General features: G+C 40.9%; 2 protein-coding genes across 8 annotated transcripts in view; both read right to left on the bottom strand.

Annotated features, from left to right (window-relative positions):
• Ipo8 (importin 8) overlaps window positions 1-7,379 on the bottom strand; it is a 62,157-nt gene extending 54,778 nt beyond the window's left edge. For 2 of the 3 annotated variants that reach the window (XM_021164775.3, XM_021164776.3), the window contains exons 1-2: window positions 7,074-7,379; window positions 397-478 (exon numbers count right to left, since the gene is read on the bottom strand). In XM_021164775.3, coding sequence (XP_021020434.1) covers window positions 397-478; window positions 7,074-7,157 — 166 coding nt within the window. In that variant the 5' untranslated portion in view covers window positions 7,158-7,379. The remainder of the gene's footprint in view (window positions 1-396; window positions 479-7,073) is intronic. The other variant, XM_029478481.2, reaches the window with a different exon arrangement.
• A 10,700-nt stretch (window positions 7,380-18,079) lies between these two features.
• The window catches only part of Caprin2 (caprin family member 2), a 57,484-nt gene continuing 54,457 nt past the window's right edge, over window positions 18,080-21,106 (bottom strand). For 3 of the 5 annotated variants that reach the window (XM_085839755.1, XM_085839753.1, XM_085839754.1), the window contains exons 18-19: window positions 20,717-20,780; window positions 18,080-18,988 (exon numbers count right to left, since the gene is read on the bottom strand). In XM_085839755.1, the coding sequence (XP_085695881.1) occupies window positions 18,420-18,988; window positions 20,717-20,780 (633 nt within the window). In that variant the 3' untranslated portion in view covers window positions 18,080-18,419. The remainder of the gene's footprint in view (window positions 18,989-20,716; window positions 20,781-21,106) is intronic. The other 2 variants (XM_085839756.1, XM_085839757.1) reach the window with 1 other exon arrangement.

Here is a 21,106-nt window from a genome sequence, read left to right as displayed (position 1 = left end):
TCCTTGAATGTTATATTTAGATAATGTATATTGATCATATCAATACACCACTGCCTCCCTTCAACTCCCCTAGTGATCCCTATGGTATATCCATCCAATCTTCATTTCCTCTTTATTTTTACTGTTATTATTAGTAACCCTGAGTCAAATCAGTGATGCCCTAAGAACCTGAGTGTGTGACCATCCACTGAGGCGTGAGCTTCTTACCATCAGCCACATCACCAAAGGAGAGTGACTCTCCTTCAGCAGCCATCAACTGCCAGCAGCTCTTCCAATAGGGTTGGGGGCCGTAAGGGTCATTCCTGGATCAATGCTGGAATTTTAGCTGTCATGTTCTTGTACAGGTCCTATACAGTACATTGAAACTATTTAGATTGACTTGAAAATGCAACTTACCTGCCTGACGCACAGGGAACTCCACATGGTCAGAGACTATGATCCGAAGCAAGCTGGGGGCAAAATTAATAATCTTGTAGGACTGAAATTACAAAGAAATGCTTTGTAAAAAACGAGGCATTCTGAACAGCTACTAGCACCATTACAAAAACTTTTTTGTTATTTATTTATTTATTTATTGGTCATTTTTTGAGTTAGGGTTTCTCTGTGTAGCCTTAGAACTCCTTCTTTTCTTTTTTTTTTTTTTTTTTTTTTTTTTGGTTTTTCGAGACAGGGTTTCTCTGTATAGCCCTGACTGTTCTGGAACTCACTCTGTAGACCAGGCTGGCCTCGAACTCAGAAATCCGCCTACCTCTGCCTCCCGAGTGCTAGGATTAAAGATGTGTACCTCTACTGTCCAGCATAAAGAAAGGCTTTTAACATAAGATAAATTCTGAAGTAAAATGAAGATTATGAAAATATTTTAAGTTAAAAAAAAATCCTTATAACTAATGAATAAAAATGTGAGTAGTTTTATGTTTGACATATATTCCCAAAATGCTCTCCAGAAAGTCTTCAGGTAACTCTCTAAACAGCAGCACATAAGTATTCATTCACCTACCATAAAGACCTGTGAAACCTTAACACCTTATTACTATTTTAAATGATATGTCTTCTGTTACTCAAAGTCCTTTCTGTTGACTATTTCTTCTACAAATTTCTTTTTTTTAAGGTTTATTTATTTGTTATATGTAAGTACACTGTAGCTGTCTTCAGACACTCCAGAAGAGGGCATCAGATTTCGTTAGGGATGGTTGTGAGCCACCATGTGGTTGCTGGGATTTGAACTCGGGACCTTTGGAAGAGCAGTCGGCTCTCTTAACCACTGAGCCATCTTGCCAGCCCTACAAATTTCTTATACCCTTTATCCTTTGAAAGGGGAAATTTCATTTTTTTTATTAATCAACTCTATGAGATATTAACGGGATTGCAATCTAAACCTTTTATTTGACCTCTATGGTAAGACAATAGTGCTACCTTAACAAGATCTAGAATCACCTCCGAGACAAGCCTCTGAACTTATCTGTGAAAGAATTTGTAGTTAAGTGACATGGGATGATGCTCCTTACAAGTAGGGTCTTGGATTGAAGAAAAAGAAGAAAGCCAGCTAACACCAGCATCCATCTCCCTCTGAGTCCTTACTGTGGATACAATGTAACCTAACCAACTGTCCTGGTTACAATGTAACCAGCTGTCTAACGCTCTTAATACCATGCCTTCACCACCATGATGAACTACACCCTCACACTGTGAGCCAAAGCAAACCCTTCCTCCCTTAAACTGCTTTTATCAGGCATTTTCTTACTAGAAGAAGAAAAGCAACTCATATAAGCTACTCACCACAATTGTTTCCTCACAGATTACCTGAGCTTTAATTTTCTTGATATGCACTTTTGACAATCAGAAAACAAAATGTCATCTTCAGAAAACAGAAGCCCAACACAGGGGGAATAAAGACAGAATCATGTTTTTAAATTAAAAAAAAAAAAAAATGACAAGTACTAGAGAGAAAAGCTAGTCCAAAGAGAGCCATTGTGGCACAGACAGCAGAGGACAGGCATTGCTAGGCACAGTCTTCTCAGTATCATAGTGCCTCAGGAATCCATGCTAATGACTTCCTGTTCATCCTGTACACCCATAGGCTGTTTACTCTGGACACCAGTAAGACAGAACCCCATTCCTTCTGACCATATTTACATATGTATCTAGAATCATACCATCCCTCACCCTAGCCTGGAGCTCTGCTTGACTGTTAACTTACAAGCAGTTTCCGCTAGCCATCTCCCAGGGACCTAGCAACAGCTTACATCATCACCTGTCTCCAATACCTGCTGCTGCAGCCAGGTGTGGCATATAAAAGGAATAATCACCACCCTAGCTTTTTCTCTCTCTGTTCCCACGTGTTCCCAGCCAGTCTCCTCTCTCTCTCTCTCTCTCTCTCTCTCTCTCTCTCTCTCTCTCTCTCTCTCTCTCTCTCTCTCTCTCTCTCTCTCTCTCTCTCCCTCCCTCCCTCCCTCCCTCTCTCTCTCTCTCTCTCTCTCTCTCTCTCTCTTTCTGTTCTTCTTTCTGTACTTCTCTGACTCGGCTTCTCTGCCCTCATGGCCCTTCTCCCGTTTGTCTGTCTCTACCCCGTACCTCCCTCCCCTTCCCCCAAATAAACCTCCTTTATATTAGGTCTGTTGCATGGCAAGATTTCCCAGGAGGGCATCTTGGCATGGGCCCACCTGGTACACCCCACCCTATTAGATTTCATGACACTGATATTCCCAAAAGTTTCATAAATTCTCAAGTAAGGAAACCAGTCCATTCAGCTTGACTTCTCCTATATGGGCAATGTGCCCATATAGAAGTCAAGAAGTGCCTATATGGGCAATGTTATCCTTTGAGACATAACTTAGGTTAGTAATATTTTCTCTTTCTTTCCTTTTTTTCCTTCCTTTCTTTCTCGTGTGTGTGTGTAGTCTTCTCTCTATCTTTACATGAGTTCCAAGGATCAACCACTGGTCATCAGGCTTGGAAGGCAAACACCTTTAGCCATTAAGTCCTTTTGCCAGCCCAATCAATGTTTTTTAATTTTTATTTATCTATTTTGTGTGTATGAGTGATTTTGCTTACATGTATGTCTGTGTATCATGAAGAGGGAGTCAGATTCCCTGGAACTGGAATTATATATGGTAGTGAGCCACCATATGGGTGCTGGGAAGAAAACTCAGGTCCTCTGGAAAAGTGTCCAAAGCTTTTAAATGCTAATCTGTCTCTCCAGCCCCAATTCATTTGCTTGTTTTGTTTTTAGAAACAGGGTTTCTCTGTGTAGCCCTGGCTATAGTGCGATGCAGCTCACTCTGTTGGTCAGACTGGCCTTGAACTCAGAGATCCACCCTCCTTTGCCCCCTGAGTGCTGGAAATAAAGGCATGTGCTACCACTACTGTACTAACCTTTTTTTAAAAACTTTCCAGCTAGGTGTGGTGGTATATACACTTTAATCCCGCCACTCATGGTGCAGAAGTAGAGTTCCATGCCAGGAGTTTAGTGGGTTAGTTTGATGCTACTTGTAATCAAATGCTAAATTCTGCACCCTAAGGTTTGGTTGCTCCAAGACAAGCAGATCCTCTTGTATACCAGCTTTTGTTATATAAACCACCCAACCACCCCCCAACACACATACACACACACTAGCTATCCATGATTGGTTAATAAAAATGCCCACAGCCTGTAACTGGTCAGAAGAGAGGAAGGCAGGGCTTTGATTCCCAGGCTTGGGATCTGAGGCAGGGACTATGAGGGGACGAGAGAGAAGGAAGAAGTCACCTTGGGGTAGGTGGATCATGAGTACATGGCCATGAGGGCTGGCCTGTTGGAGTAGGAACTACCCAGAGGGAACATGGCAAATGGTTTCTCAGGGTTATTGACAGGGAAATAGACAAAATAAGAGGGTTGATACCTGCTCTGCTCTAGGGCTTTAAGGATTACTATAAATATAAAAGTTTTGTGTCTTTTATTTGGGAACTAAATGCTTCTAAGGTAAGGTAGAAACCCCCAAATAATACTCACCACAATAAGGAAGGTCTACTCTATCTCAAAAAAAAAAAAGAAAAGAAAAGAAAAGAAAGAAAGAAAGAAAGAAAGGAGGTGGATTCCTTTTTATCTATCACTAAAACCATAAAAAAAAAAATCTAGTTTTTTAAAAGCAGGTGTGGGGATCTGGTAGGGGAAGGCAGTGATTAGCAGCACCTGCTGTTCTTCCACAGCACCCAAGCTCAGTTCCCAATACCCACACCAGGTGGCTCAGACACCCCTATCTCCAATTCCAGAGAATCTAAGCCCCCTTCTGGTCTCTGCAGGCACCCCCATCCATAAACATGATAAAAGAATAAATATTTTTTTAAATCTGGGGCTTTGGAGAGAGAGAACTCAGAAGTTATAAGCATCTACCACTCTTTCAGAGGACCTAAGCTCAGTTCCCAGCACCTATGTCAAGCCGCTCATAGGTGCTGTAACTCAAGCTCCATGGGTTCTGATGACACTGGCCTCCACAGGCACCTACACACACATGCACATACCCATATCCATACACAGAATTTTTTTAAAAAATAAACAAACTTAAATGAAACAAAAGCAATTTTTTAAGCCTGGTCTGCATGAGATCCTGATTCAAACAAATTTGGAAAAAGAAGAGAGAGCTAAGCCATTAAGAGTGCAGAGCACCTGAGTTCAGTTCCCAGTATCCACATTAGGTGGCTCACAACTGCCTGCAATTCCAACTTCAAAAGACCTGACTCCAAAAATCCAAAGGCCTCTGACCTCTGCAGCCACCTGCATTCAGGTGCACATACCCACACACATTATTTATATATATATGTATGCTTAATTTTTTTATATAACCAAGAATAAACCTTTTAGCTGGCTATGGCGCCATACGCCTTTAATCCCAGCACTTGGGGGCAGAGACAGGTAGATCTCTGAATTCGAAATCACCCGGTCTACAGAGTGAAATTAACACCAGCCTGGTCTACACAGCTAACACCAGCATCCATCTCATATTTACATATGTATCTCATACAGTAGATACCTATTCATTCATGCAAGCAAAGCTGGATGACACAGGGGTGCTAAGGGACAAGCATGCAATACCCAGCATCAAATCTAGGTCTTCTACTTCAAGTACAAAAACTTACTGAAAGCCTATTACAATCCAAAACGCTGTACCAGATATAAATGCTAAGTGAATGACGCAGCAACGTTATCCTGTTTTGGTTTGATTTTTATGGTGCTGGAGATGAGCTTAGGGCCTCCCACTGTAAAACAAACTACAAGTAACAAGGAAAACGATCTTCTGATGAGACAGAATTTGGATTAAATTAATATGAAGAGAACACAGGATTGAACCTCTCCTGGTTCTACAGGCTTCAAATCTTTTCTGTTTCCATAATATCAACTGCACTCATGTGTTGACAAATCAGGAAAAAGCAAGGTTAGGCTATGGGCAGAAAGTATAACATGGCACCAATGTTCCGTATTAACACTATCAAAGGGACATCTGGTCCTGTGGTAAACGCAGTGTCAAGCAGGCAGCCTCCCAGTGCACAGCAGCAGGATGCAAGCCTAGCCCTTATGGCATTCTTATTAACTAAACCCTGATAACTGTTACTCTAGACAGTATTCTACAAAGTCTGGGACAGATACTGACACTAAGTGTCTCTTATTCTGGGGTGACAGTCCTTTCCTTTTTGAGACATCAAAGCATCCTTTTTGGCCATTCAATTCAACAAAACCTTGTGTGTGTTAGGATTACAGGACTGAGCAGAGTTGGAAATCATATAGGTAGGGCCTCAGGAATTCTTGGTTGAACACTCTACAGCCGAGCCAGATAGATATTAACAGGGTCTCGACTTTCGTTCTTACCTCTTGAGGATCCTGGATTCACGTGTACCTCAAACTCAAAGGCCACAGATTGTCAGTTAATATTTCTCTTTCAAGATTCAAAACATCTTTTATTTTAAAACAAAAACAAACCTCTACTAGGGCAAACACACTGGTCAAGAAGAATCCTTATACTTTAGGAGGCACAGAATTGCCTAGGGAGCCACTTGTTTCTATTCCCAGGTTTTCAGATTCTTTACATCAGAGATGAAGCCCATAATTTGCATACCCAACAGTTTTCAGAGAAGCATAGGCCACTGGTCTTAGCAACCCCTCAAGATCCACTAATTAAGGAATATCCCTTCACACTTGTAGCAAGCTCAACTGTCAAGCCATGTAAGGAAATTTTAATTTGTACATTTTAGTAAGAGGATGATGGTCCCTCTTACATGAGCAGAACCAGAGCTTGTGATATTACAATTCTGAAAGGTTGGGCCAGATGTGGTAACACACACCTTTAATCCCAGCAGACTAGAGGCAGAGGCAGAAGCAACAGGCAGATTTATGAGTTCCAAGCCAGCCTGTTTAACACAGAATTCCAGATTCCAGGTTAACCAGAACTACACAGTGAAACCCTGTCTCTGAAATGAAAGAAAAAAAAAAAAAGGAGGAGGGAGAAGTATGGTATGGACAAAAAAAGACGAGAAATTCTGGGAGTAACACTGGAACAATGAATGTCTAGACTCCTTAGAAAAATGGAAAGCTGCTAAAGGAAAGTCACACACATTTCAGTACTCCAAAGAAATGCCTCAAATATTGCATTACTGGCCGGCCCAATCTTTGAAATGGTTCGGGGAAACCGCGTGCCCTTCCTAGAACTCTCTCGGACAGTGCTGCCCAGCGCTCCAGCAATACTGTGCCATGATCCACACTGCCACCGCCAGAAGCAGGCGAGGGGCAGGGTTTCCAACAGCAACACCTGAAAAGGGCGGGTCCGGAGAAAAGCTAGCTTAGCTTTGGTGAATTTTCCCACCGCGTCTCCACGTAAGCGCATTAAAGGAAAAGAAAACACACCCAAAGACCACTATCAAAGGTTTCGTAGCTTCTTTGTGCTATGTGTCCAAGAGGGCTGAGCAAGTGCACCAAGAAAGGACAGATAGCCAACAGGTGCTCCAGTTGCTCCGCAGGGGTCCTGGTCTCAGGCTGGGGTTGGAGGAGAGAGGGAGAGAAGGGAGAAGAGTAGGAAAAAGAGAAAGAGAGGCAGCCCCTCGCTCACCTGGTTAAGCTCCGTCTCAGCTGCAATCCTCAGCTTTGGGTCGATAGTGCCCTTCAGCGCCTGGATGATCCGATTGAGGTCCATGTCCGCGGGCGGGAGCTCGGGTCCCAGAGCCAGCAGGCCGGGTTGCAACCGGGATGTCTCCTGGCTCTTTTTGGCCCCCTCTGCCCCAGGGGACCACCTCACCCCCACCCCCTGCCGCTGCCACCACCACCTGCAGCTACTTGCTGCGCCACTCTGACTCCGCGCCCCCTGTCCTCCCTCCTTTCCCCCGACAACTCTCTCTCCATTCACCTTTTACGACAGCCGGTGGGAGGTGGAAGAGGAAGCGGAGACTCCTTTACGGCTGCCTGTTCCCCTGGAGTGCTGCACTGACCCGCACCCGCCAGAGACGCCATGATGCTCGTCTCAGGAGCCGGCATTCATTGCACAGCGGTGCTGCTACAGGAAGTCGCTCTGGTTTGTTCCATACACCAGACTCCCGCAGACGGCCGCCATGATGCCGTACGAAAATCCTAGCTTGTCCACCCACTGGTGTGACCAAAGTAAATTAATTGGCCTGGCATCTACTTACAGTTGCTACAAATTAGGCATATCTAAAGGGAGTGGTACTTTTTGTTTGAGAACTCTGAACATCACAGCTGAGCTGTTTCAAGACAAACTTGCTGGAATCCTGAACTTACGTAGCTTACAGAAGAGGTTTTCCTTTAATGTTTGAGCGCCACCCTTTATCCTGCCATTCATTCTTTGAGCATTTGTTAAAAATGTTTACAGACAGGCACCATGTTATAATAACAAAATACAAACAAGGTTTGTATGTATGAAAACTCAAAATCTAATAGATAATCAAGTGTGTGTGTGTTTCTCTTTAGAGTGTAAAAACACAAAAATGCAGTAGTCAAGGAAACTATATGACCAAAAATGCCCAAAATGTCCAGACTTTCACTGTGAAAGGCAAGAAGGGTTACACTGTTTCCATCTACAACTACAAAGCATACAAATATCAGCAAAATTTCCCTCTGTGAACGCAAAAGATTCTAAAAACATAAAGTAAAGATGACTGTGGGCAAATGCTGCTGAGATGTGATCCTCCAAGGAGCATATAATTAAGATGTATTGGTTCAATTAACTGGGTTTTAAGAACAGTGTAGAAAATGAGACAGGATGTATGATATATGACTGATTGCTTCCAGCAATGCCCATTTCAGTCCATTATGCACACAGCCATCAGAATGCAAAATGCATTCTCAATTTGAAACGTTACCTTTGCTACCTGCACCCCCAATTTCCTTTACTTATGATATCAACTCTAATAGACCCTTGAGTGGAAACATCTAGTTTCTTTGGAAAGTTATGTCAAATGATGGTTTGCTGGGGCACATAGGTAGATGTCAGTGCTAAAGCAGACACAGGTAAAAGAATATTTTGCTGGAGCAGACACAGGAAAATGTTTTTTTCCTCTAGCAGACACAGGTGAAAGGATGTCTTGATATAGCAAACACATGAAAGGATGCCTGATGAAGGAGTATAAATATGACCCCCAAAGACAGTGGGAAACAAGCAATGAGCGTTGGTTTGCTTTGCCTCGCTAACACTCTATGAGCCTTCTATTGTTGTGTTCAACTTGTGGTAACACCAGCACTGAGAAAAACTCGTCCAAGAACTGCTTGTAAAGTTCCTGCAGCAGCTAGTAGCTTCCGCTGGTGAACCTGGCAATTTCTTCAGGATTGAACTACAGCTTCTGGTTCCTGCCTAGTGTCTGCCTGCCTAGAGGACTGGTCTGCAGCTGCTGAGTCTTATTTGGTGTTTGCTACAGGACTAAACTACTGAGAAAGATCAAGCTCACCCCCAAAGAAATACTGCTGAACAGGTTCACTCTCCCCGTACCCTAATAACTTTTCTCTTCCACTACTTCTGCTGGGTGATGGGGAGAGGGTGAACTCTTATTAAAGTAGGTTGCAAAAACATTATTACAAACCTTTTTCACTGTTTTTGATACAAGATCTCTCTTCATAGCCCAGGCGGGTCTCAAACTTGGGGCAATCCTGCTGCTTCAGCCAAGTGCTGATATTCCAGCCATGAGCCTCACTTCAATGTCCTCTTTTCTACTTAAAGCCTATTCTCCTGACTTTCCCTTTAAAATTTTACACTTGTTCTCCAACTCACTCATTCCTCTACTATTGAACTATTCATTCCTGACTACACATCATTTCCTGCTTTCCAACTCAACTACTGAAGAGTACCTTTGACCTATTGGGCTCATTGATAACACTATGTGTGTCTAAGGGAAAGAACACGTGTTTGTAATACAGCTTTTTCTCTTCATACTCAGTGATCAATCCTGCTCCTTGTTTTTAACCAGCATTCCCTCTCATTCCCTCAGTACCTGTTCTGAATCCTTCAGGAATGTTCTCAGGTACCCCACTCCATCTTTAAAAAAAAAAAATCCTACAAAAATGAGCAAAGCCCTGGCAGCTCCATCCACCCATTCCCAGATTCACCTGTGTCCCTGTGCACCTCATTCCCTACATCCTGAATGGAATCTCTCCCATCTTCTCCAGAGTCTGGCTCTATAAACTCCACCTCTATTTTAAATATTTTTTCATTAAAATAAATTTGGTGGGCTGGGAGGTGACTCACTTATCAAAAGGGCCTGGGATTGATTCTCAGTACCCACAAGTTGGCTCAAAACCATTCATAACACTGGTTCCAGAGAATCTAATGCCCTCTTCTGACCTCATCAGGTACCAGGCATTCACAGTTATACAATCAAGCAAAACAATCATACCTGTAAAGTAAATCTTTTAAAAATTGATATAAAAATAAAATAAAGTTGGGCTATTTATTACATGTTCTTTGCTGACAATTCCTTAAGATTTCTTTTTTCCTAGATGTCCGACCTCTTTCTCCCCAAGGAACTCAACTTCAATTTCTAAGTCCTTCCAGCTGCACAGAAAGATGGAGTGAGAGAATCACCTACCTGGGCAAGACAGCTAAACACCAACTTAAAAACATAAAAAACATTTAAAAAAAAGGAAGAACTTTAAAACCTTAACTAATGATGTCTTAGTTAGGGTTTTACTGATGTGAACAGACACCATGACCTAAGCAACTCTATAAGGACAGCATTTAATTGGGTCTGAGGTTTAGTCCATTATTTTTCATCAAGGGAGGAGCATGACAGCGTCCCAGAAGGCATGGTACAGGCAGGGCTGAGAGTTCTACATTTTTATCTAAAGGTCACTAGGAGAAGACTGGCTCCCACATGGTTAGGATGGTCTCATTGCCCACACCCACAGTGACACACTTCCTCCAACAAGGCCACACCTCCTTATAATGCCACTCCCCAAGCCAAGCATATTCAAGCCACCACAAATGCTAATTCTTCATTTTTTAGCTTTTGTTGCAATGAGTGCTCTTCACTAATTCTCTTCTTTCCATCTCCTATTCAAGCAGGTGTCCCCACACTTCTGGCTTTGTTTCTACTGAAACTGACAGGTAAAGATCAGCACTGGTCCCTTTAGAGACCAAATGGAGGAGCTGTTTTTCATTCAATTCTTCATATTAAATTATCTCCTTTTGGTTGGCCCTTTACTTTATTCTGTTTATTAATTTTTTCTTATTTCACATATGAGTATTTTGCCTGCATTATATGTATATGCACACAGTGCCCAAAGAGACCAAAAGAAAATGTCAGTTCCCCTGGAACTGGCGTTATAGATGGATAGATCACTGTGAGCCAGCATATGGGTACTGGGAATTAAACCTAGGTCCTCTGGATGAGCAGCCACTACCCATAACCAAAGAGCCATCTCTCCAGTACCTTTCTTTAAAAAAAAAAAGTCTGTTGCTGGGTATGATAGCTCACACCTGCAATCTCAGCACTAAGGAGGTTGAAAAGGGTTGCTGCAAATTCAAGGCCAGCCTGATCTATAAATTAGTGAGACTGTCTCAAAAAAAGAAAAAGAAAAAGAAAAAAAGAAAAAGAAAAGAGAGAGAGAAGTACTCCCAACTCACACACACAGTCTGCTTAGGATTCTATCCTTGATTCTTTTCTCATTCTCTTCTATCCATTCTACTTGAAGTATTTCACAACTTCTATAACTCTAACTAGTGGTTTGAATAAGTACAGCTCCCATAGGCTCATATATTTAAACGCCTAGTCACCAGAGAGTGGAACTGCCTGATAGGATTAGAAGGAATTAGGAGGTAAGGCCTAATTGAAGGAAGTGTGTGAGGTTTGAAATCTCAAAAGCCCATTCCAGACCCAGTCTCATTCTCTCTGCCTGCAGATAAGAATGTAGCTCTCATCTATCCTCCAGCACCATGCTTGCCATGCTTGCCATGCCTGCCATTCTCACTACCATGATAATAATGGACTAAGCCCCTCAAAGTGTATGCAAGCCCCCAGTTAAATGTTTTCCTTTGTTAAGAGTTGCTGTGATGGACTGGAGAGATGGCTCAACAGTTCGGTTAAGAGCACTGACTATGCTTCCAGAGGTCTTAAGTTCAATTCTCAGCAACCACATGGTGGCTCACAACCCTCTGTAATGGGTATCCGTCTTCTGATGTGTCTGAAGACAGCAAGTGTGCCCACATACATAAAATACATTTTTTAAAAGAGGAAAAAAATTGAAAAAAAAAAGTTGCTGTGGTTATGGTGTCTTTTTCACAGCAATAGAATCAACCTAACAGACATGTGACAAAGTTTTAACCACATTCTCTTGAGTTAAACTAAATGTGTTCCAATGCCTATTATGTCTACCAGAATGTTCTCAAAGAAGATTTTTGAGTAGGGAGAATATTAAATACAAGTTTTTTCTCCTAACCCCAAGCACCCAGAGTTAGGACTCTGAGACTTAATTATATGTACAAACACCTTGGCTATAAACTTTTGACTGTTCCCTGACTAGCTCATAAGTTAATTATCCATTATTCTAATCTACATTTTGCTACAAGGCTGATTACCTTGGTTCAGGTCCCGTGCTTCTGACCTCTTTCATGTTCCAGGCATAGATCCCTGCCTGGTTCTATCCCAGAATACTTTCTACCTACTAGATATCTCACCTTCTATTCTACCCTTTCCTATGGGCCATAGGTGTTATTTTTTTTTCTTAAATTTACAAGTGATGCAACCATACAGTACATAAGAGATTCTCTCTACAGGGAAAGACTTTATAGCAGTTATTTCAATATAAAGAGAAGAGATTTAAAAAAAAAAAAAAAGCCAGTGGCACCATTGAAAGCTGGTACTCCTGGTCAGAATGCCAACTAGTACAAACAATACGGAAAATAATTTATCCGTTTCTTTAAAACAAACAAAAAAACAAAAACCAAGAAAAACTAAAACATGGGACCAACACATGGGCCATCAGCCACACTTCTAAGCATTTGCCCTAGAACAGAGTGCTATTAAAATAATAATAATAATAATAATAATAATAACTTGTACATGAAGCCAGGCATGGTGGTGCACACCTTTAATTTCTGCACTCAGGAGGAAGGGGCAGGTGGATCTCTGTGAATTTCAGGTCAGCCTGGTCTACAGAGCAAGTTCTAGGACAGCCATGGACAGCCATGGCTGACAGAGAAAACATGTCTTGGAAGATGGATTGGAGGGAAGAGGAAACAAAAGTAAAGGAGAGGAAAGAAAAAAACTTGTATATGGGTGAAGTGGAAATTTCTGGTTTCTTTGGAAACTCAGTGTGTAAGGTGATGTTTTCCTGGAAGCTGTCTTGTGAGAGGATGTTTTGCTGAAACAGACACATGAGAAAGCAAGTGATGTTTCCCTGGGGCAGACACTTGAACAACACATCATGTTTGGAAAGAGTCTAAGTGGAATCCCATAGTGAAAGGATACTCTTACACTGAGACACCTTGCAACACTTCACTGGGCTTCTCTGGGCTTCCTTCTTTGCTGGTCTTCCTTCGTAAAGAGAAAGGTGCCAAAGAGCTTCTCGTGGTATTGCAGCTGATTCTTGCTCCTGCCCCTCCTGCCAATTCAGCAGAGCCTTGTGGTTTCCGCTGGATTGAGCAGCTGCTACTGATTCATGTTTGATATTTACTATTGAACTGGACCACGGATGTGTGTTTGATATTTGCTATTGTACTGGACTACCACTACTGATTCATGTTTGGTGTTTGCTATTGTACTGGACTACTGGAATTCTGACAATGAAGAGTGGAATTGCCCCCAAAGAACTATTTCTAAACAGGTCCACAACCCCCCTTTCCTATGTATCTTCTTTTCTCCCTACCTCTAGTTGGTGGGTTAGAAGGTTGAAGCATTTAAGCATTTTCTAGGTTTAGAGAAAAATCTAAGCCTACAGGTGGCACCCCACTTTGGGCACCAGCTGTTAAAATCATTTTTAAGTCCATTTTTCCTTTCCCAGCCCCAGCTCCCAGAATGACAACTTGGAGACTAATTAGTATTAAATGCCTTGGCCATAATCTTTGGTTCATTCTCTACCCAACATGTAACTTATTTAATCATTTAAACTATTCTGTGTCTACCATGTGGTTAGTTATCTCCCCGACTTCAGTCCTGCCTGCTTCTTTCTTCACATCTCTTCAGCATAACCCTGAGTTCATCTACCTATTGGTTTACATCCATCTCCTTGGTTCATTTCCCATTGCTCTCTTGAATCTCTTTTATACTTTCACTATTCCCCAGAATCCTCTCTCTTCCTACCACTGTCACATCTCCCATTTCCTGCCTCACCTCATTGGCCATTGGCTTCTTTATTGACAGGTGGTGCTTACAAGAGATTCTCTCTACATGTGGGTGTGTGTAACTCTATTTCTTACAGTCTAAACCTGAAAAGAAGCCAACTGTTCTTCAGTGGGTATTGGGATACATTGTGTGAAGGTGTGTCTCTGTATGTTCAATTGTTAATTCTATACCAGCATAGAGCTAAATGTTGGCAGGATCTTGGTATTGTTATTTCTTTTTTCTTTTTTTATTAGATATTTTATTTACATTTCAAATGCTATCCTGAAAGTTCCCTATACCCTCCCCCCGACCTGCTCCCCTACCCACCCACTTCCACTTCTTGGTCCTGGCATTCCCCTGTACTGGGGCATATAAAGTTTGCAAGACCTAGGGGCTTCTCTTTCCAGTGATGGCTGACTAAGCCATCTGATATATATGCAGCTAGAGACACGAGCTCTAGGGGTACTGGTTAGTTCATATTGTTGTTCCACCTATAGGGTTGCAGACCCCTTCAGCTCCTTGGGTACTTTCTCTAGCTCCTCCATTGGTATTGTTATTTCTATTCTATTCTATTCTATTCTATTCTATTCTATTCTATTCTATTCTATTCAAGCCCATCACCTGTCTCATATTTTGTAAATACTTATTCTTCCTCACCTCCCTAAGGCAATCCAGAATTGTATCTGATTGGCTGTAATAAAGATCTGATATCCACTAGCTGGGCAGGAAGTGGAGGGCAGATGTTCCAGTGCTGAGAGAAGACTGAGAGGAGGTGATTGGCCAGCAGATATGTGTGAGTAAAGAAAGCAAGCTAAGCACAATGCATGAATTCTTCCTCTCTACTTCTTTATAATGGATGTGACATGATTAGACATTTTAAGTTCCTATTGCTGACTTCCCTGCAGTATGGACTGTAAGTTGGGATTGTGAGCTCAAATAAACCCTTTCCCCTCCAAGTTACTTTTGTCAGAGTGTTTTATCATAGAAACAGAAAGGAGCTAAGATGCAATGAAACACGCATCAACTTGAACAGATGTGCAGAGAACTATAAGGAGAGTGCCAACCTTAAACTGATGTGGACTGTCTATATATAATCCCTTAAATACTATTCAATGATCAAAGAAAGGATTAACACTGGAGAGAACATAAGGGAAGTGGGTAGAGTTATCGTAATATAACCTGATCAAAATGTCTTATCAGTGCTGGCATTCTGGCTATGATATTGGGCTATAGTTTTGTAACATGTTATTGTCAAAGGAAACTGGGTAAGATTTCATGGAATCCATCTTATTCCCTACAACTACATGTGGTCCTATAATTGTCTCTAAATAACTTAAAATACATAATTTAAAAGCCAAATTTTCCCATGAAAATTTTCCTACCTTTGGAGCACAATTGTGCTGGTTAGCCCTTTATCAACTTGACTCAAGCTAAGGTCATCTGTAAAGAGGAAAGCCTCAAATGCATCCATCAGACTGACCTATAAGCAAGTCTGTGATGATTTTTTTGATTAGAGATTGACATGAGCCCAAAGGGTCAAGCCCACAACATGTAGTGCCATTCTTTGGCAGGTGAGTAAGCCATGAGGGCAAGCCAATAGCAGTTCAGTTCCCACCTCCAGGTCCCTGCCTTAAGTTCCTGCCCTTACTTCATAATGGACTGTGACCTAGAGTTGTAAAATAAAGTAAACCCTTTCCTCCCCAAGTTGCTATTGGTCAGAATTATTGTTATAGCAATAGAAATCAAATTAGGATATTCACTAAAGACAATGTTATTAAACTAAAGACAACAGGAAAAGTCAGCATAAAACTGTAAGTTCAAACTTTGCTCTCATCACACTTTAAATGACTTGCCTTAAACTGTAATTTAACTTACCTATGGCTCATTATGCATCCCTATTTTTTTTATTACTTTGCATACAAGGATATCTACATTTAAAAATGCCCTCACTTTGTTGACTTGACTATCCTGTCTAAGAGCTGTTATGAGGACTTAATGAGATAAACATAGGCATACCCAGTAAGTTAATTGTTACAAATGTGGTGTGTTTAACTGAAAGCTACCTTATTCTGTCTTTGCTTACGCAACATACAGTGTGAGGCTGTGTCAATCTGTAAGTATTGAGGGAAGAAAATAAATGAACACAAGAGTGATGGAGATCTGAAGCAGGATGGCCAAAATAGGAACATGGGTGAGAAGGGTATGCAACATCTCATGAGTATAACCAACAGAATTGTGTGGTTAGGTAAGAATAAAAAGTTAACTATAGAAAGACAAGAATGATTGTAAAATTCTAGCTTTGATGGCTTTTAGGAAGTCACTATCCAAGGCAAACTGGACTGGGTTATGGAGACTGCTTTTGCACATGCCAGCTGAGTGCTTTGATAGTTTCTTCAACTAGAGACTGCCATGGAAAACCTACATCCCCGTTCACAAAAGCTTGCATGGGAAGAGAAAATGTCAGCTCTATACCCAGAGATGTCTCATGGACGGTTCTGCTAGGGGCTATGGCTCAGGGTAAAAATAATTGGCATGCTTACAGTTTAAAATACCAAAGTAATGTTTATTTGGGCAATGCCACTACAGTCTATTTAAGTATTTAACACCTTAGCCATCCAAACAGAATATCACCCAACTGTCTACCCTGTCGGTGGACAATAGCTCACTTATTAATCTGTTAGTGGTTCATATGGTATAGAGAAAATGAAAGCTAATAGCTCAGACCTGAAAACTACCTAGAGCCAGGCCGGATAGTGCACTGGAAGTGGTAGAAGTAGAGGAATCATGGCAGGGCCAGACTCAGATACAGAACAAGTTTGAGGCCAGCCTAGAATATATGAGACCCTGTCTCAAAACACAATAGTCTGTGGCCACAACACCCAGAATGCATTTGATCTCATCTAATTTAAAACAAATAAATCTTACAAGTTTACTAGAGCACATTTAAAACCACATTAAGTAATCTGTCAGTGACTGTTATTTAGCTTATGCTTGCGCACCTCTCCTCTAAAAGGGCCTATCTCAGCAGGACTCTGCACCATGGTGCCCGGTGAGAGCCACAGCTTGTACATTTAAGAACTTTAGTACTATATTAATAAATGTCAGTGGCAGTAGTCCTTAAAATAGCACAAATAACCAGAATCCCTGAACAGACTTTCCCAAAAGAATGTGACAAACTTCCTGATTAAAGAAGGAAGGCATTTTAAAATTCCTAATCTCTGCTGGAGAGATGGCTCATTGGGTAAAATGCTTGCTGTTCAATCATAAGAATTTCAGTTCAAATCCCAAGTGCCAAGGGAAAACTGACAAATAAATTAGCTCATTAGGACCTGTAATTTAAGAGCTCAGGAGGCAGAGACAGGCAGATCTCTGTAAGTTCTTGGACAACTTGTTATACATAGGAAGTTCCAGACATCTAGGGGACAACCTAGTCAGCAAATTTATTGTTAATTGGACTTAACTGGAGAAAATAAAGTTGCCAACAATATTGTAAACATGTTGATTGTGTGGTGATGAGGAAAACTAAATAAACTAAAGGCTTGAGAAAGACCTCATGGACCTGATAAACTAGCTGCTTCTGAGCACTGATCTGCCGTCAGTCATATATTTAATAGTAGCAGTGCCTTCTCTATGTACTTTGTGTTCTGGACTTGAAAATCAAAGATCAAAACAATTTTCTGCCTTGGCAGATGAGCTGCATCAATTGATAAGCAAAAATATTTCTCCAGTTCTTCACATATTTCTAAATGTTATAACAAAGTACTTCTGACAATAACTTTTTGATTACTCAGCACTTTGTCCATACAATTAAACCAAATATTTTACAAAGAACAGAGTACACATGTACATCTCTTACTATGCCTTGTTTTAATACACACAGCAGACAACAAAATGTAGCTAAATGGAGAATATGCCCTATGGCAAGGAAGTCATATGTTCAGGAAAATATATAGTTCGGCCAGTGGAAAAGATCCATCTTGTTTGGTTGTTTTTTTGGTTTTTTGAAACAGGGTTTCCCTGTATAGCCTTAGCTGTTCTAGAACTTGATCTGTAGACCAAACTGGCCTCTAACTCAGAGATCCATCTGCCTCTGCCTCCCAAGTGCTGAGATTAAAGGTTTGTGCCACCGTTGCCCAGCTACATCCATCTTTTAATTAGATACTCATCAGAGAAAAATTACCTTAGAAGAACCTAGACAATATAAAGGTCTAGCACCATGAACCCATTAATTCCAGAGTTGTCAGTGATAAATTCTTAACTCTCAATCAAATGTTTATGCAAACAGAAACAAATGGAGGTGCAGTTTAAATTTTATTGAGGCACAACGAGGCATGGAACTTATCTGAAGTTGAGGCATTCAATTCAGTAAGCTGACCATTAACACAGTTCAGGATTAAGTGCAAACAATACACATTCGCTGTGTGACTAGCAAGGCTACATCACAATTTATAAAGTTAGTGCTAATTATCATTCTGTTTCAAAGTCTTCACATAAAATGGAAAACAAAAAAGTAAGGACCTCCTTCTTTCTCTAGGAACAAAAATATTTTTCCCAACCAGTCAATCACTAGGGCAAGGACTACTTTTCCTTAGATCCACTAGTGAGAACTTCATTCTTTTATTCTGAACTGAATTTTAATCTTGATAAAGAAGATAGCCTGAAAATGTAGAGTATTTCCAGCTACTTCCATAAATCGCTCCCCTGTGTAAGCGCAGCCATATCTGGTCTCCCTGGAGGAGCTGGAGAACGGCATGGTTGCTTGCTGTCTCATGGTCTGGAGCACCATCATTGGCATAGGCTGACACCAAGACCTCCTCATTCTTCATCAGGTTGACATACAGCGGTACATTCACAGCCAGCTTTAGCATGTGAAAAATGAACACGTAAGTGCCATTCACTGGGCAATTGAATCTACCAAGCTGAAGATCAAAGGTCTCTCCCAAGTTGTTCAGGAGAAGATCAAACACAATAGGTTGGTCTAAAGTTCCAGGAGCCAGATTGGATGTTCTGGCAGCTGAGAAGGCAACTCGCATTTGCTGAGGCAGGGGATAGATATGGACTGGCAGGATGGCGGCTGCTGGGCTTGTCACTGGCACATCCACTGGGGTCATGCTCCGAGAATCTCCTAGCCCAGAGTCTCCACTGTTAAAAGTCTCGCTGTCTCTTTCTGGGCTGCTCACCTGAGAGGAGTCACTCCACCCTGCTGTTCATTAATAACAGTGAGTTTTTCAGTGAGGCCTTAGCTTTGACAGGATATTTAACATTAGCTACTGAAACACAAGATTCCAAAACAAAAGCAATAGAAATGTAGTCAGAAGGTCCTAGGTAATCTTGTGTTGATTGCTTTCTATTTTTTAAAGGTCAAGAAAATGCACTGTCCTCCCGAAATTGAGTAACTTACCAAAACTCATCAATATCAGAAAACTAAAAACAGATTTGGGCATTTTTTTTTACTTATCTTACTTCCATAATTCTCATTCAGCGACTAATTCTTTTCAGTGACTAATCTTCTATTCAGAGTAAATAATATAAAAGGGCTCAAGAAAATTTAAGATTAGCTTAAAAGACATAGAAGTACCAACTACTAGCCATTCAGAGATGTTCTGACAGGAGGACTAAACCCCAAGATAAATGCTTGAGTTCTCATTTCAACTTTATAACTGTTATAAAATTATATGCATGTGTGCATGTGTGTGTGTGTACATATAGGTGTGGGTGCACATATGTATGCATATAAAGTCCAGAAGTTTGCATCAATAGCTTCCTCAGTCCCTATCCACCTTTTTTTTTTTTTTAGACAGAATCTGTCACTGCCCCTGGAGCTCATTGATAGCTAGACAGAATGTCCTGGCAGACCTCTGAGATCTATAACCCTACCACTAGGGCTATAGGCAACTGCCACAGAACCCAGCTTTTTATATGTATGGCAGGAATCTCAACTCAGGTCTTCATACTGCACAGTAAGCAGTTTACTCAACACAACCTTCTCCACAGATCTGAAATAATAATGTTATAGGTGCAGTGTAAAAAACACTGCTCAATATGATGAAGACCATTTTCTCAAAGTAGAAAGGTTGTTTTCCTTTGAAATTTCTCTCTTTAGTAATTCTTTTTCAATTACACTGAATCATTTAATGGCCTCTTCTCATTTTAACATGTGTAAGTACACTGCCCTATGTTTTAACTGCTGCTTATTCAAATCTATCATTGCACTAACACAAGCACCATTCATTTTAAAAGCCATCATTCTGGGGACTAGAGAAGTGGTTCAATGGTTAAAAGCACTTGTTGCTCTTGCAGAGGACCTGGGTTCAGTTCCCACATGGTGGGTTACAACCATCTGTAACACCATTTCCAGGGGATCCAATTCCTTCTTCTGACCTCCAAAGGGACCACCAAGCATGCACGTGGTGCACAGACAAACATGCAGGTAAAAAACACTAAAAAAATAATAATAATAAATCTAAAAAAAAAATTTTTTTAAAGCCATCTTTCTGAATCATCAGACTCAACCTAAATTTAGCATAGGAAATTGTGTCAAAGGTTAAATTATCTGACTTCCACGTGTGTGCTTTGACACAAGCACACTCAAATTCACATGCACTTGCAGCATACAGGCACACACATATACACACACACTACAAATAAGCAAATAAAAAATATATAACAAAAAGAAGGTTAAATTATGTTCACATAAAGAAAATAACACTTTTTAGAAAACATACACAACTAGACTGACAGTGTTAATACCTTTCCTAATAATCTATTGCCTCATTCCATTCAGGTTAGCACTGAATTTCAATTTTGGTTAGCAAACTGAAAACTTCAAGAGAGAAATGGTGAAAACGTTGTGCTTTAAAGAGAAGTTGGTAGAGGATATATTGAAGTAAAAGCTTGCTTTAGGTAAATCTATGCAGATAAGTACCCTTACCTCTTGAATTTGCCTGAAGACCACTAGATGTTCCCGATCTTTTATAACACTGCTGGAAATTATCCTGAAATGAATACATGAATATTTTAACTTGGCACGAAAATTAAAAATACAGATTAATTAATTAGCATCTAGGAAACGAGTACAGTGCTGAGTAATCACAAGAGCAGACAATGGCCTTTGTCAGTCAGTGCTGAGTAATCACAGGAGCAGACAGTGGCCTTTGTCATTCATCTTCATAAAGGGCACAGTATAGCAAGAAAAGCACATAAATTCTTCAATATGACCCAGACTGTAAATCAATGTAAAGACTAGGGACAGAAAGAAGTCTTAGTGAGTGAAGACAGTAGTAACCAAGCCTGACTGAATCCCCAGAATCCACATGACAGA

This window comes from Mus caroli, unplaced genomic scaffold, assembly GCF_978045245.1.
Source record: "Mus caroli unplaced genomic scaffold, Mus_caroli_1 scaffold_7, whole genome shotgun sequence".
Classification (NCBI taxonomy): Eukaryota; Metazoa; Chordata; class Mammalia; order Rodentia; family Muridae; genus Mus; species Mus caroli.
Note: the sequence above shows the minus strand (reverse complement) of the source record. Positions and strands in the feature narration are given on the sequence as shown.